This window comes from Dasypus novemcinctus, chromosome 20 (assembly GCF_030445035.2).
Source record: "Dasypus novemcinctus isolate mDasNov1 chromosome 20, mDasNov1.1.hap2, whole genome shotgun sequence".
In the NCBI taxonomy this organism is placed as follows: domain Eukaryota; kingdom Metazoa; phylum Chordata; class Mammalia; order Cingulata; family Dasypodidae; genus Dasypus; species Dasypus novemcinctus.
This window is the reverse complement of record NC_080692.1, coordinates 25430723-25448100: the sequence shown is the minus strand read 5'-3', so window position 1 is coordinate 25448100 and position 17378 is coordinate 25430723. Positions and strand designations below refer to the sequence as shown.

The following is a 17378-nucleotide window of genomic DNA, read 5'->3' as shown; positions in this document are numbered from 1 at the left end:
GGAGCAGAAGGCTTTAATTTTGAGGAAGTCCCATTTATCTATTTGTTCTTTTGCTGCTCGTGCTTTTGCTGTGAAGTTCATGAAGCCATTTCCTATCACAAGGTCTTGTATATGCTTCCCTACAATGCTTTCCAAAGTCTTTATGGTCTTGGCTCTTATACTGAAGTCTCTGATCCATCTGGAGTTGATTTTTGTATAAGGTGTGAGATGGTAATCCTCTTTCATTCTTTTACATATGGATATCCAGTTCTCCAGGCACCATTTGTTGAATAGGCCCTTCTCTCCCAGTTGAGAGGATTTGGTGGCTTTATTGAATATTATATGGCTATATATATGAGGGTCTATATCAGAACTTTCAATTTGGTTCCATTGGTCTGTGTGCCAATACCATGCTGTTTTAACTACCATAGCTTTGTAGTATGTTTTGAAGTCAGGTAGTGTGATTGCTCCAATTTCGTTTTTCTTTTACAGTATGTCTTTGGCTATTTAGGGTCTCTTTCCTTTCCAAATAAATTTCATAGTTAGTTTTTCTAGTTCCTTAAAGAATACTGTGTTGATTTTTATTGGGATTGCATTGAATGTGTAGATCAGTTTTGGTAGGATAGACATCTTAATAATATTTAGTCTTCCTATCCATGAACAGGGAATATTCTTCCATTTATTTATGTCTTCTTTGATTTCCTTGAACAGTCTTGTATAGTTCTCAGTGTATAAGTATTACATCTTTAGTTAAATTTATTCCTAAATATTTTATTTTTTTTTATTTACTATTGTAAATGGTATTTGTTTCTTGATTTCCTCCTGATCTTGCTCATTATTGGTGTACAGAAATGCTACTGATTTTTGCACATTGATCTTATAACCTGTGACTTTACTAAACTCATTTATGAGTTCTAGAAGCTTTATTGTAGACCTCTCAGGGTTTTCTATGTATAAGATCATGTCATCTGCAAATAATGAAATTTTGACTTCTTCCTTTCCAATTTGAATGCCTTTTATATCTGGTTCTTGCCTCAGTGCTCAAGCATTGAGACAATGGTAAATAGAAGGGGAAAGGGTGGGCATCCTTGTCTTGGTCCTGATTTTAGAGGGAAGGATTTTAGGATTTCACCATTGTAAACAATGTTGGCTGTGGGTGTTTCATATATACTCTTTATCATATTCAAAAATTTCCTTGTATTCCAATCTTTTGCAGTGTTTTTATCAAGAAAGTGTGCTGTATTTTGTCAAATGCTTTTTCTGCATCTATAGATATAATCACATGATTTTTTTCCTTCAATCTGTTTATATGGTGTATTACATTGATTGATTTTCTTATGTTGAACCATCCTTGCATATCCAGAATGAATCCCACTTGGTCATGGTGAATAATTCATTTAATGTTAAAGTTTTCATTTAAGTTAGCAAATATTTTGTTGAGGATTTTTGTGTCTAGGTTCAAAGAAAAATTGGTCTGTAATTTTTCTTTCTTGTGGGGTCTTTGTTTGACTTTGGTACTAGGTTAATGTTGGCATCATAGAATGAGTTAGGTAATGTTCCTTCTGTTTCGATTTTTGGAATAGTTTCAGCAGGATTGGTGTTAGTTCTTTCTGGAATGTTTTGTAGAATTCACCTGTGAAGCCATCTGGCCCTAGGCTCTTCTTAGTTGTGAGGTTTTTAATGACTGATTCTATCTCTTTACTTGTGATTGGTTTGTTGAGATCATCAATTTCTCCTTTTATCAATATAGGCTGCTTAGGTGTTTCTAGGAATTTGTCCATTTCCTCTGAATTGTCATTTTTGTTGGAATATAGTTTTTCAAAATATCCTCTTATGATAGTCTTTATTTCTGTGGAGTCAGTGGTGATATTTCCTTTCTCATTTCTTATTTTGTGTATTTGCATCTTCTCTCTTTTTTTCTTTGTCAGTCTCGCTAAGGGTTTGTCAATTTTATTGATCTTCTCATAGAACCAGCTCTTGGTCTTGTTTATCTTTTCAAGTGCTTTCTTATTTTCTATTTCATCTAGTTTTGCTCTTATCTTTGTTCTTTCTTTCTTTCTTCTTCCTGTGGGGTTACTTTGTTGTTTTTTTACTAATTCCTCCAAATGTGCAGTTAGTGCTTCAATTTTTGCTCTTTCTTCTTTTTCGATGTATGAATTTATGGCTATAAATTTCCCTCTCAGTACTGCTTTTGCTGCATCCCATAAGTTTTGATATGTTTTGTTATCATTATCCTTAGTTTAGGTAGTTATTCATTTCTTTTGAGATTTCCTCTTTGACCCACTGTTTTTCTAAGAATGTGCTGTTTAATTTCCATATCTTGGTGTGAAATCTGGGCCTCTGGCCCTTGCAGATTTCCAGTTTCATTCTGCTGTGGTCAGATATATTATTTTGTATAATTTTGACCTTTCAGAATTCATTAAGCCTTTCTTTGTGGCCTAGCATGTGGTCTATCTTGGAGAATGATCCATGTGCACTTGAGAAAAATGTATATCCTCCTGTATTTGGGTGTAATGTTCTATATATGTCTATTAGATCCAGCTCTCTAATGTACTGTTCAAATATTTTGTTTCTTTAGTGATTCTCTTTTGAGATGTTCTGTCCAAAGTTGATAGTGGTGTATTAAAATCTCCCACTATAATTGTATAGACATCTATTCTTTCACTTAGTTTTTCCAGTGTTTGCCTCATGTCTTTGGAGGCGCACTTGTTAGGAGCATAAATATTTATGATTGTTCATTCTTCTTGAGAGATTGTCCCTTTCACTAATATGCAGTATCCTTCTTTGTCTCTCAAAATTGTTTTGCATTTAAAGTCTATTTTGTCTGATATTAATATAGCTACTCTTGCCTTTTTTTTTGGTTATTGTTTGCTTGTAAGATTGTTTTCCAACCATTCATTTTCAACCTCCATGAATCCCTGGGTCTAAGATGTGTTTCTTGTGGACAGCATACAGATGGGTCATATTTCCTTATCCAATGTCCCAGTCTGAATCTTTTGATAGGTGAGTTTAATCCATTGACATTCAGTGTTAATACTTTCAAGGAATTATTTATGTTGGCGATATTTTGATTGGACTTGTGTTTGTCATATTTTGCTTGTTTTTTTCCTTCTCTTTTTGTCTTTTTTGTTGCTCTTACACTCTCCTCCAACTCTGCCTGTCCTGTTTTTTCCTTTCTTCCTGCAGAACTCCCTTTAGTATTTCTTGAAAGGGCGGGTTCTTGTTGACATACTCTTTCAATTTCTGTTTATCTGTGAATATTTTGAACTCTCCATCATTTTTGAATGCTAATTTAGCTGGGTAGTGTATTCTTGGTTGGAAATATTTTTCTTTTAGTACCTTGACTATGTCATACCACTGCCTTCTTGCCTCCATGGTTTCAGATGAGAAATCAGCACTTAATCTTATGGAGCCTCCCTTGTATGTGATGGTTCTCTTTCCTCTTGCTGCTTTTAGAATTTTCTCTTTGTCTTCAGCATTGGATAATTTGACAAGTATATGTCTTGCGGTGGGCCTGTTGGGGTATATGATGTTTGGGGTGAGTTGTGCTTCCTGAACATGTACATCTATCTCTCTCAGTAGATTTGGGAAGTTTTCAGTCATTATTTCCTGCAACACCCCTTCTGTCCCCTTTCCCTTCTCTTCTCCTTCTGGGATGCCTATAATACGTATGTTTGTGCATTTTTCATTGTCATTCAGGTTCCTAAGTCCTAGCTGGATTTTTTCTATCTTTTTATCGATCAATTCTACCATCTGTTTGATTTCAGATGTACTGTCTTCCACGTCACTAATTCTCTCCTCTGCCTCTTCTAATCTGCTGCTATTTGCTGAGAAAGTTTTTTTGATTTCTTGAACTGTGGTGTTCATTCCTATCATATCTATTATCTTTTTGTGTGTGTCTGCAATTTCCTCTCCAAGTGTTTCCTTCATATTGTTAATTTCTTCCTTTACTTCATTAAGTTGGTCTGTAAAATATGTTTTGAGATCTTTAATTACTTGTCCGATGTTCTGCTCCCCTTCCTGGTTTTTAGTTTGTTCATTGGATTCAACCACATTTTCCTGATTATTGGTTTGGTTTGTAGTTTTTTGTTGATTTCTGGTCATCATTTTATCTTGATGGGTTTAATCAGTTCCTTAGTTTCTTTGTCTAGTCTTGGGGATTAATCCGTTTTTGTTCTTGCATAAGTGTTATGTCTTCTCTTTGTCACTTTGTTCTTCTTACTCTGTTTTCTTGTTGCTGGCTGAGTTCACTTTGAAGGAACGTATTAGGGCCAGGGAAAGGAAAATGTGTAAGAATGGAAAAATGTGTAAAGTAGTATTGGCAATAAATGTTAACAGAGCAACAATGTGAGATCTGGGAGAATGGATATTAGACTCATGTAAGTTGTGTAGATTTATAGCAGTAAGTAGAGTACCTATAATGAGATATTCAACCAAATATGGGGAGGAATATAATATGAATTAAAAAGCCAGTGTTTTCATGAGAGAGAGAAAGAGAAAAGAAAGACAATAATATCAAGAGTGGATAAAAGAGAGAAAACAGAACAAAGGTATTAGAAATTAAAAGTTAGACAATTTGGGGGCCAAAGAAAGGGAGGTGGAATGTAAGAGAGACAGTAGATAATGGAGGATAGCAAGATGTGGGGGAAAGGGGATAGTGGCCAAGATCAAATTCACACAGACACTAGGAAATGGGGATGAGGAAACACAGCAAATGTGAAGCACTCTCTGCAGCTCCTATTATATAAATAAAATAAAATAAAATAAGAAGAAAAAAAGGGCAGTGGGCAAAGCAAAGTGTGGGAGACAAGCAAGAAAAAGAAAAGAAGAAAAAAAAAACTAAATAAATGAAGAAGGACCTTGGGCGATAAAATAAGAGAAAAGACAAGGAGATATTAGCAACCAAGACAATAACAAAAAAGAAAAAAGAGAAAGAACAAAACAAAACACAAATGCTGAGGAGTAGGATAATCAAGGACCTCAGGTGGACCTCAGGGCATGGTGGATTCAGGGATGGGAAGTCTGTGATATTGCAGACTCAAGAGGTGTGAGTCTCTGGAGTGTGGGCCAACAGGGTTTAGGGGACACAGACCTGGGAAACACACATCCAGTTAACAGGGAGCCTGGGAGCACCGCAGTGCAACACAGCCTTCAGGGATCCCCGCAACTGGGTGCCAACACTTGGGGGAGGGGTCACTCAGGCAAAGTCTGATCTCCATGTCAGAAACCCAAAATTCCACCTTTCACAAGAATCTCTTCTGTCACTATCTCACCAAATCGACTTCCATACACCTCCTGCCCTGCAAGCCCCCGAAACAGCCTGCTGGGGGCGCTGCTGCCCTACAAACAGTTCAGGGACCACTGCAGATGGGCTGCAAGCCCTAGGGGAAGGGGCTTTAGCCAGAAGCTCTGATCTCCATGTCAGAAACCCAAATCTCCACCCCTTGCAAGAATCTCCTCCATCACTGTCTCACCAAATTGACTTCCAGACACCTCCTGCCCTGCAAGCCTCTGAAGCAGGCCGCTCAGGGCTTAGGAACTCCCCAGCACAGTAAAGCCTCCAGGAATCACCACTGCTGGGCCGCCAGCCCCAGGAAGAAGCATCCCGCGCACAGCCCCGACCTCCATGAAAGATAACCAAAATTCTAGCTCTTAACAAAAATCTCTTCTGTCACTGTCCCAGTAAATTGACGTCCAGACAGCTCCTGCCCTGCAAACACCCGAAACAGCCCGGTCCTGCAGGACTCCAACCCTACTCAGCTGCTTCTTTGCAGGACAGATTATAAGGAACAAGAACATAAAGACATTTTTAAAAGAGCCACATGAAAATTTTCACCAGAGGGACTCAACAGTAAATTTGAATTGACAGAAGAATTAGAAAATTATGTAATTACAAACAGTGTAAATATGTATATATTTTCCTTTATTCCATTAACTGATTTATAAAGCAATTGTATAATACAATATCATAAAATTGTGTTGCTGGGTCTATACAAATAGAAATCTAATATATAGGCACAAAGGAGGTAGGTAGGAGCAAAGTTGTCTTGGAGAAAGGAAATAATACCAGATGATAATTTGGATCCACACAAACAAAGAAAGAGAACCTGAAGTGGTAAATAATGTGAATACAGCAAATGCTATAAATACATATTTGCTCTCCTTTCTAATCTAAGTCACTGTGAAAGATAAAAAGTATGGGAGTGGGTTTAACTCAGTGATTTGAGTGCTTGCTTCCCATGTATAAGGTCCCAGGTTCAATCCCCAGTACCTCCTGAAAAAAAATACTCCTTGGTAGAAACTACAAAAAATCAAAAAAAGATAGATAATATATTTGGAAAATATTATATAACTTTAAAAATAACAATGTATTGCTAAGTTTGTAACATATATAAACATAATATGTATAATAATAACACCAATAGGGGAAAAGAGAAAAGAGCTATAAAGCATAATATTTCTATATCTCACTGGAAATAAATTAGTCTAAAGCTACATAATATTCTAAGTTGAGACACATATTATAAGCCCTAGAGCCAATACTAAGAAAATAACTAAAAATATATAGTGAAAAAAATCTTTAAGGATTTAAAGTGTTGCACAAGAAAATATTCACTTAATGCAAAAAAAAAAAAAGGCAGTAAAGTAGGAACAGAATAACAAAAGATGCATGAAATAGAAGACAAAATGTAATATGGAAGATATAAATCCAACTATATCAATAACAATATTAAATGTGAATGGATTAAACAATTGAATACAAATCCAGATTGTAAGACTCTTTAAAAAAAAACAAGACCTAAATATATGCTGTCTTCAAGAGATACACTTTAAATTCAAGATACAAGCAGGTTGAAAGTAAAGGATAGAAAAAAAATGTGTAATGCAAACAGCAACCATAAAAAAGCTGAAGTGGTTATTTTAATAACAGACTAAATGGACATTAAAATGAAGAATGTTACCGTAGATAAGGGGGACTTTTCTTAATAATAAATGGGAAAATATATCAGGGAGATATAACTATTATACATATATAAGCACCTAATCAAAAAAATACATGAAGCAAAAATTAACACTAATAAAGGAAGAAATGGTCAATTAAAAAACATGCTGCAGGGACAGATGCTAGATGTTGTGTGTCCAGTCATGGCCCACTGGGTGGACTGGGGAAGAGGGTGCACTACAATGTGGACCACTGTCCATATGGTGCAGCAGTGCTCCAGAATGTATTCACCAGATGCAATGGATGTGCCGCAATGATGGAAGAGTTTGTTGATGTGGGAGGGGTGGAGTGGGTGGGGTGGGGGGTATATGGGGACCTCATATTTTTTGAAGGTAACATTTAAAAGAAAACAAAGAAGAAGAAGAAAAAAACACTTTTTAGTAATAGAGCAACTAAGTAGAAGATAAGCAACAAAATAGAAGACTTGAAAAACACTATAACCTAAATAAGCCTAAGAGAAATCTATATAATATTCCACCCGAAACCAGGAAAATGAACATTCCTTGTAAGAATAGATGAAAATATTGTCCAGGATAGCTCATATGCAACACCACAAAACAAGCCTCAATAAATTTAAAGAATTTAAATTATACATCATATGTTAGCCCAACACAATAGAATAAAATTTGAAAGAAATCTGGGAAATTCACAAATATGTGGAACTTAAACAACATACTACTTCGTAGTGAATGATCAAAAAAGAAATCACAATGGAAATCAGAAAATACATTGAGATTGAGGAAATTGAATACATGACACACCATAATATGTTAGATGGAGGTAAAGCAGTACTTACAGGAAAATTTATGGTTGTAAATGCTTACATTAAAAAAATAAAGATCTCAAATCAATCACCTAACATTCCACTTTAAGGCATTTGAAGAAGACCAAAGTGAACTTAAAGCAGGCAATATGAAGGAAATAATAAAGATTAGACAGAAGTTAAGGAAAAAATAGAAAAAATTAACAAAGCCAAAAGTTATTTCTTCGATGAGATCAACAAAATTGAGAATCTTTAGCTAGATTGACCAAGAAAGACACTCAAAGTATGAAAATCAGAAACGAAAGCAGGTACATTACTACCAATCTTACAGAAATAAGGACTGTAAAGAAATACTGTGAACAATCATATGTCAATAAATGGTAAACTTAGATGAAATGGACCAATTCCTAGAGAGAAACAAATTACCAAATCTTACTAAGAAATAGAAAATCTGAATAGGTCTATAACAAGTAAAGAAGATTGAGTTAATAATCAAAATCTTTCTACATAGAAAAACCCAACCCATGATAGATTCATTGGTACATCACAACAAACATTTAAAGAATTAATGCCATTTTTTTTTCAGTAACTCTTTCAAAAAATACAAGAGGAGGGAATACTGCCCAACTTGTTCTCTGAGGTCAGTAATGCCATGATTCCAAAGCCAGAAAATGGCTTCATAAGGAAGGAAAACTATAGACCAATATCTCTTGTGAATATAGATGCAAAAATGCTCAATAAAAAACTAATCAAATCCAGAAAGTTATAAAAAGATATTACACCATGACAAGATTTCTGCAATGCTGATTTAACACTTGAAAATCAATTGCTGTAATATAGCATATGGATATGACAAAACACAAAAAAAGTTCATCTCAATAAACCATTACACAAAATCTAACACCCCTTCATGATAAAAATAAAAACACTCAACAAAGTAAGAATAGAAGAGAATTTCATCAACCTATAAAGCACATCTACAAAAATCCCACAGCTAACATAATACTTAGTAGTGAAAGACTGGAGAGATTTCCCTCTAAGATTAGGAACAAGACAAGAATGCCTATCCTGATCGCTACTATTTAAAATTGTACTGGAGATTCTCATCTTGTCAATCAGTCAAGAAAACGAAATATATGGTATCCTAATTAGAAAAAAGTAAAACTGCTTCTATATGCAGATTCTTAAGGAATCCACAACAAAAACATAATTACAGCTAATAAAAGATTTACACACGGTTGCAGATTGTAAGAAACAAAATATAAAAATCAGCTGTATTTCCATTCTCTTACAATTTCCAAAAATGAAATAAAAGATACAATTCCATTTACTATAGCCTCAAAAACAATAAAGAACTTAGGGATAAATGTTGCAGAAATAGTGCAAAGTTTATACTCTGAAAACTACAAAATATTCTTGGAAGAAATTAAAGAAGATTTAAATAGATGGAAAGACATCACATGTTCATGGATCAGGAGACTTGTAATTGTTAAAATGGCAATGCTTCCTAAATTGAGACAAATACAGGGCAATCTCTATCAAAATCGTAGCTAAGGAAGTGGATATGACTCAGGTGATGGGGCCTCCACTTTCCATATGTCAGGACCCGGTTTTGATCCATGGGTCCTCCTAGTGAAAAAGAAAGAAATGCATGCCTGTGTGGCGAGCTAGTGCCCACCTGGCGAGCCAAGTGCTTACACGGTGAGCCGAGTGCCCACACTGTGAGCCAAGTGCCCACTCAGTGAGCTGAGTGCCAACATCAGAGTCCGCATGGCGAAAGAGAGAATCAAGGTGAAGCCAGCAGAGACCAGGAACTGAGGTGGCGCAATTGACAGGGAACCTTTCTCCACATCAGAGGTCCCCAGGATCGAATCCCTCTGATTCCTAGAAGGATTGTTTGCTTTGGCAGCACATATACTAAAATTGGAACAGTACAGAGAAGATTAGCATGAATCCTAGAAGAGAAAGATGTGAAGACAAAAAGAGAAATAAGTACAGAAGACCACAAAGCAAATGGACACAGACAGCAAAAACAGCAGGGCAGGTGGGGGTAGAAGAAGAAAAAAAAATCCTAGCAGGCTTCTTTGCAGAAATTGACCAGATGATTCTAAAATTCACATGAAAATATACAAAATAAACTTGGAACACGACCAAGTTGGGAGATTCATCCTTCCAGATTTCAAACCTTACTACAAACCTGCAATTAGACAGTGTGATAATATCATGAGGTCAGTCAGAGCTATCAAGAGAGCTATAGAATTGAGAGTCCTAAAATCTTCACATTTATTCAACAGATTTTTTAAAAGGGAGCCAAAACAATTCAATGGAAAAAAATAGTATTTTAAACAAATAGTGGGGGGACAACTGAATATCCACATGCAAAAGAATGGAAGTTGATTTGGGCTTCACACCATAAATAAAAATTACCCAAAATGGATCAAAAATGCAAATGTAAGCGCTGAAAATATAAAACGCTTACAAGAAAACATAGCATACATCTTCATGTCCTTAAGTTAGGCAAAGTCTTCTTAAATAAGACACAAGCAACCAAGGAAAAATGGGTAATTTCAGCTTCAGCAAAATTAAAAATGCTATACATCGAATGACAACATGAAGAAAGTGAACAGACAACGTACAGGATGCAAGAAGATGTTTGCAAACCATATATCTGAAGAGGGATTGGTATTTAAAATATATAATTAACTCTTACAAGTCCATATAAAAAAAGATAAATAACACAAGTAAAAAATGGCCGAAGACATTTCTCAAGAAGATATGCCCCCACTCAGCTAACATGGAGTTGAAGAATGTCAACCACCATACCATGGAGCCTAGAGCGCCTACAACTGAAAGCAGGAGGATTGCATCAAGTATCCATGTGGAATCTAAGCCCCCTCTTCACATAGATGTGCAATGGACGCAACCAATCCAAGGTCCACAGAGAAAATGTGGCATTGGTGTGGGAAAAGGTGGCGATGGTGGCTGCTGGGTGCGGGGAATGGGAGGAAAAGATGAGATGTGGAGGCGTTTTCGGGACTTGGAGTTGCCCTGGGTGGTGCTGCAGGGACAATTACCAAACATCATAGATCCTCCCAGGGCCCACTGGATGGAACGTGGGAGAGTATGGGCTATGATGTGGACCATTGACCATGAGGTGCAGTGATGCCCAGAGATGTACTTACCAAGTGCAATGGATGTGTCATGATGATGGGAGAGAGTGTTGCTGTGGGGGGAGTGGTGGGGTGGGGTGGAGTTGAATGGGACGTCATATTTTTTGAATGTAATATTTTTAAAAAATGAATAATAATAAAAAAGAAGATATGCAAATGCTAAATAACCCTATGAAAAGATGCTCAAAATCATTAACCATTAGACAAATGAAAATCAAAACTGAAATGAGATAACACTTCACACCCACCAATATAGCTATAATAAAATAAACAGATAATGACAAGTGTTGGTCAGGATGCAGAGATTTGGGACCCTCATACATTGCTAGTCGGAATGCAAAATGGTGCAACAAATTTGGAAAACAGTTCACAGTTACTCACAATGTTGAACATAGAGTTATCATATGACACAACAATTCCATTCCCAAAAGAAATGAAAACACATGACCACGTAGAAACTTGTACACAGATATTCACTGGTTACTCAAATAGCCAAAAAAAAAGTGGAAACAACACAAATATCCATCAACAGATGAATAGGAAATGTAATGGAATATTATATGGTAATACAATGGAATGAAGTACTGATACATAGCATGCACCTTGAAACGTACTGAGTTAAAGGGGCTAATCACAATAGAGCACATATAGAATAACTCTCTTTACATGAAAAGTCCAGAGTAGACAAATATATAGATATAGAGTGGATTAGCATTGTCTAAGATTAGGTAGGGATGAGAACTTTAAGCATAATGGAATTTCTTCTTGTGGTGATGGAAAATTCTAAAATTGATTGTGGCGATGGTTGTACAACTCTAAATATACTACCCTGATATTGATAATTTGGGTTACTCTATTATTTCTGATTAGTATTGCTTGATATTTATCAATTTTATTAATATAGTAAACCAAATTTTGAGGGATTTTTCTATTCTGTTTTCTATTTCATTAACATCTATTCTTAATTTTATTAATTCTAGGTTTCTCCTTCCTTTCTGTTTCATTTACTGATCTTCTAATTGCTTACATGGAACCTTACATTTTTATCATGTTCAGTCTTTCTTCTTTTCTAACCCATACATTCTAGGAATACAAATATTCCCTTAGTCACTGCTTTAGCTGCATTAGAGAAGTTTAGTTGCAATAAATCTTCATTATCTTCATTACCACTATTCACATTTTCTGATTTTAAAAACTTCTTCCTTGACGCAGGTATTTTTTTGGAAAAGTGTTGCTGAATTTCCCAAAATTTAAGAATTTCTAGCTATATTTTCTTTTTATTCACTACCTTAATTCCACTGTGGTAAGAGGAAATTCTCTGCTTGAATTCAATTATCTGAAAGTATTGGGCCCATCATATGGTCAATTTTTGTAAGTGTTGAATGAGCATTTCAGAGTCAAGTGAATTCTGTCATTGTTGGATTCAGTGCTCTAAATATGTTAAATATGTTAATTTGTTGTTTGTGTTGTTTTATATCTACTATATTCTTTCTTTTAGTTTGACTTAATACAACTTGCTTTTAAAGACTACTTTGTGTGTTATTAACGATTTTTACACCAGTTTTCTTTTGGTTAGTGTTTGCATGGTAGATACATATTTTTTCCATCATTTTACTTTCAATCTTTCTTTGCCCTCATATGTAAGGTGAGTACCTTGCAAGCAGCATATGCTTGAATTTTGTTGTTTATCTAGATTGGTTCCTTTTTTGTGCATCTAATTCATTTACATCAAATGCAATTACTGATATCATTGGGTTACTAGATACCATTTCCCTTGTTTTGTGTATTTTGGGTTTTTTTTTAATGATATTTTTAAAGAAAATTTAGATTACGAAAAGTTACATTGAGACTATACAGGATTCACATATACCTCACCGTCTCCCTTCTCACATTTTCCCCTACTAATAATATCTTACATTGAGTGTGGAACCTATGTTGCAATTGATAAACCAAAATTGAAGCATTGCTATTAACCGTGATCTATAGTTTAGATTATGGTTTATACTTTGTACCGTACATTTTTAAAGGTTTTGACAAAATGTATAATGGCCTGTATTCGTCACTGCAAAATCATGGAGAACAATTCCAATGCCCTATAAATGCTCTATCTTCCACCTATTCTTCCCAACCCCTCCCTTCAGAACCTCTGTCTACCATTTGCTTTTAATTGACCCACCTGCTTTCCTTTTTCTTTCTTTTAGAGTAAATAATTTTACTAATCCATATTCTCTGTTTTCCTTTGATTTTCAGAAGCTTTACTATGATGGGCTTAGTTATGGGTGACTTCACATCTCTCAATTTATCTGAGAAAATATTCATCCATTATCTCTTCAAATATTGTTTCTGTTGCCTTTTCACCCTCTCTTTCTCTCCATCTCCTCTCACATCCTGTTCTCTTCTCATTCTCCATTTTTCTAGGACTCTAATGCTGCATATTACACTTTTTGAGTATGTCCCAAATGTCTTTAATGCTCTGTTCTTTTAACCAATCCTTAGATATTGAATCCGTAGATATTGAACTTTCAGGGCTTTCAGTTAAGAGTCTTGGGTGCTTTGGGTGCTCAGCATCAAGAGAATGAGGTAACCATCCCAGGGTCCACAGAATGGAGGAATAGATTATGGATTAGAGTGGACTTACTGATATTCTATTCTGGAACTATTGTGATTAGTAATGGAAGTAAATATAGCATTGATGTGGAGAAAGTGGCCATGGTAGCTGCTGAGGGCAGGGAAAGGGAAGAAGAGATGTGATGTGGGGGCATTTTCAGGACTTGGAGTCATCCTGGGTGGTACTGCAGGGACAGTTACTGGACATTGTATGTCCTCCTATGGCCCACTGGGTAGACTGGGGGAGAGTGTACTATAATGTGGACCATAGAGCATGTGGTGCAGCAGTGCTCAGAGATGTTTTCACCAAGTGCAATGAATGTCCCATGATGATGGAGGAGGTTGTTGTTATGGGAGGAGTGGGGTGAGGGGGGGTGGGGGGTATATGGGGACCTCATTTTTTTTAATGTAACATTTTTTAAAAAGACAAATAAAAAAAATTAAAAAATTTTAAAACAGAGAATGAGGGAATATCCTAGTTTCTTTTCAAGAAGCTCAGTTCTTCGGCCTCCTGCCTTTCACAGTTTCAATATTGTGCAAATATATTTGAGAGGAAAACTTACCATGTGATAGTGGCCTCAAATCCCCAAATTTATAACATCAGCCTAAAAGTATACTGGGTTCTCTATCCCAAAAGCAGTTATTCTCAGTCATTATCTCATGTACTGAATTCGGAAATTTCCTTAAGACAAGAAGAAGCTATTGATCCTTGACGAAACTCTGAAATAATTTGGACTTTTTGGAATTTTAGTACATTTAGTCTGTTATATCAATAAATGCCTAATGCCTTTAATATCTTTATCCAGCTGTTTTAGTTTTACCCAGTTTAAACATTGGCGTACTGGGAACTCCTCTATTCTTCATGGAAGCAGTAGTTCTAGGTTCAGTTCTGTACTTCACCCTCTCCTTAAAGTACTAATGAGGCAATGTTGCAGCAAAGCCAGGAGTTCTGAGCAACAGAAAAACACAAACAGCACTCAGAGAGATGAAGGAACAGGTTTATTATGCATGTGCTCAGAGGAGAGTCAATCTCTAAATTCTGAGTGCCGTTTTTCAGTTTTCATAGGTGTATATAGGATTTTATGTGGGACAGACATATTAGCTCATTGGCTAATATGTTATTAGGTGAAATTTTGCAAGCGGGGTTACAGAAGCAGAAGGCAGATGCAAGGTCATGCTTTCATGGGCTGATTTACAGAAGTGGGGCACAGGAATAGTTCATTGGACTAGAGAAACAGGGGGCAAGAGTGGTTTGTTTGAGAGTTTCCTACAAGGCCATGTTTTAATGGGATGATTTACAGAAGCAGGGGGCAGGAGTACCTCATAAGATCGTTTGCAAGGTTATGCTCTTTATTTCTCAACAGCAACATTGATGAACGTTATTTGACCTTGCTTTCCATCATTTTTCTAATGTATAAAAAGGAAAGAATTAATAATACAGTGGGTCTGTCCAACTCGTGTGAATGATTCCAGAACTATCTCTGGACTGTAGCAGGATTAAAAATACATGATGTTGGACAATCAGCAAGGTAGAGGCAGAGTAAGGAACTCCTAGGGTCAGCTTCTGCTACAAGGAAGTTAGGAAACATCCAGAACTAGCTGGAACTACCTGAAGCACCTGTTTGGGAGCTCCAGGAGACAAGAAAAGCATCCTGAAAATTCTTTAAAGGAATGGAAGGAGGAGACTGCCCATCTGCAGAGAAGATTTTAAGTAGAAAGTACATGCCATGGAGACTGGGGCCCATCCTCCACTAGAGGCACAAACCATATTGGAAAATGTTCTGTGGCTGGAATTGTGTCCACTTCCCATAAACTAGAGAGGAAGAGAGGGTTGGGAAACAACTTCAGTTATTGATGAGTAAATTCAGGGGGCTAAAGCATAATCCTGAGAAGAGCTAAATTTTGAGCATGTCCAAGCCAGAAAGAGGCCAGTAGCCCCATCTTAACTCCACACTTGGCACAAGGAGAAGCAGGGTGGACTGAAAATCACAGAGCTGTTGGGGACTGGCTTCTTTCCATTCAGATCAGATTGCAATTCTAGCCTAGGCCCCAACCTCACCTCTGGCAGGAAGAAAGCTGGAGGACCTACACTAGCCTCTCCAGGAAATTACCGGTCAGCAGCAGAGGCCAGTGATCATCCTACTTTGGCAGTGCAAGCCACTCCAGGACCTATTCTGTGATTGGAATTTAAAACACCAATTCCCAAAAACAGGGGAGGAGGAAAGAGTTGGCCACCGATTTCAGCAACTGATTGGTGGATTCAGCTGGCTAGAGGATAACCCTAAGAACAGCTGAAGTTTTAACTTGTCCAGGTCAGAAAGAGACCAGTGGTCACCATTTTTACTCCATCCCCACCATGAAGGGAAACTGGGCTGACGGAAAATCACAGGAACAGTAGGAACTGGTTTCTTTCACCCAGATCAGCCTACAGCCACGCCTAGACATTAGCCCCACCTCTGGGAGGGAGGAGGCTGGCAGGCCTGGCATAGCCTATACAGATAAGTGCAGGTAACTTTGGCTGGCACAGACTGAAAAATCTGAAGTCTATCAGGTGAAACACAATCATCTTAGACCCCCACTGCATACATTGCTGCCCACAACTGCAGCTCCATCCACGCCCCAGGCAGGGGAGAAAGGAACGTGAAGCTTCATCAGTTATTCTGGGCAACTAGAGTCTAGGCCTGCATAACATTGATTGTTCCACACAACTGTAACTCTGTCCCTATCCCTGACAAAGGAGAATGTTAAGAGAAGCCTCATCGATCCCTTGGGCAATGAGGGCAGTTTGAGCCTCCAAAGTTTATAGTACCAATACATCCATGGTTCCTACTGCACAACCAGCAAGAGAGAAGGACAGGAAGCCCTAAACTAAAGAGAAAAACAGCATCCAGAATAAGTACTCTAGTAAGCCAGGTACCAAGACACCAACAAAAAATTACAATGCACACCAAGAAACAGGAAGATAAGGCCCAGTTAAAGAAAAGAGATAATCCTCCACATGATATAAAGGAGTTGAGATAACTAGTCATAGATGTTGAAACAAATCTTCTGAATAAATTCGATGAGATGGCTAAAGAGATTAAGGATATTAAGAAGACATTGGATGAGCACAAAGAAGAATCTGAAAGCATACGTAGAAAAATAGCAGATCTTATGGGAATGAAAGTCACCCTAATGAAATTTTTAAAACATTGGCATCATATAATAGCAGATTTGAAGAAGCAGAAGAAAGGACTGGTGAGCTTGAAGAAATGGCCTCTGAAAGTGAACAAACAAAAGAAAATATGAAGAAAAAAAAAGGAAAAAATTGAGCAAAGTCTCAGGAAATGAAATGACAACAAAAGACATGATAACACGTGTGTCATGGGTGTCCCAGAAGAAGTGAAGGAAAAAGGGGCAGAAGGAATATTTGAAGAAAAAATGATAGAAAATTTCCTAACCCTACTGAAGGACATAGATATCCATGTACAAGAAGCACAACATACTCCCATCCAAAAAAATCCAAGAAGACCAACTCCGAGACACATACTAATTGAATGTCAAATGCCAAAGACAAAGAGAGAATTCTGAGAACAGCAAAAGAAAAGCAATGCACAGCATATAAGAGATACCCAATAAGATTTAGTGTTGATTTCTCACCAGAAAACATGAGCACAAGAAGTCAGAGGTATGATATATTTAAGATACTACAAGAGAAAGACTTCTAGCCAAGAATTTTATATCCAACAAGACTGTCTTTCAAAAATGAGGCAAGTTTAGAATATTCACAGATGAACAGAAACTGAGAGAATTTCTAACCAAGAGACCAGATTTTCAGGAAATTCTGAAGGGTATGCTAGAGCTTGAAAAGAAAAGA

General features: G+C 36.8%; 1 protein-coding gene and 1 pseudogene across 1 annotated transcript in view; both read left to right on the top strand.

Annotated features, from left to right (window-relative positions):
* The window catches only part of LOC101423803 (uncharacterized), a 446281-nt gene that overhangs the window by 297319 nt on the left and 131584 nt on the right, over positions 1 to 17378 (top strand). Inside the window, 1 exon segment of the mRNA XM_071210051.1 lies at positions 9528 to 9536. Coding sequence (XP_071066152.1) covers positions 9528 to 9536 — 9 coding nt within the window.
* LOC111766477 (U6 spliceosomal RNA) lies at positions 9643 to 9741 on the top strand (annotated as a pseudogene).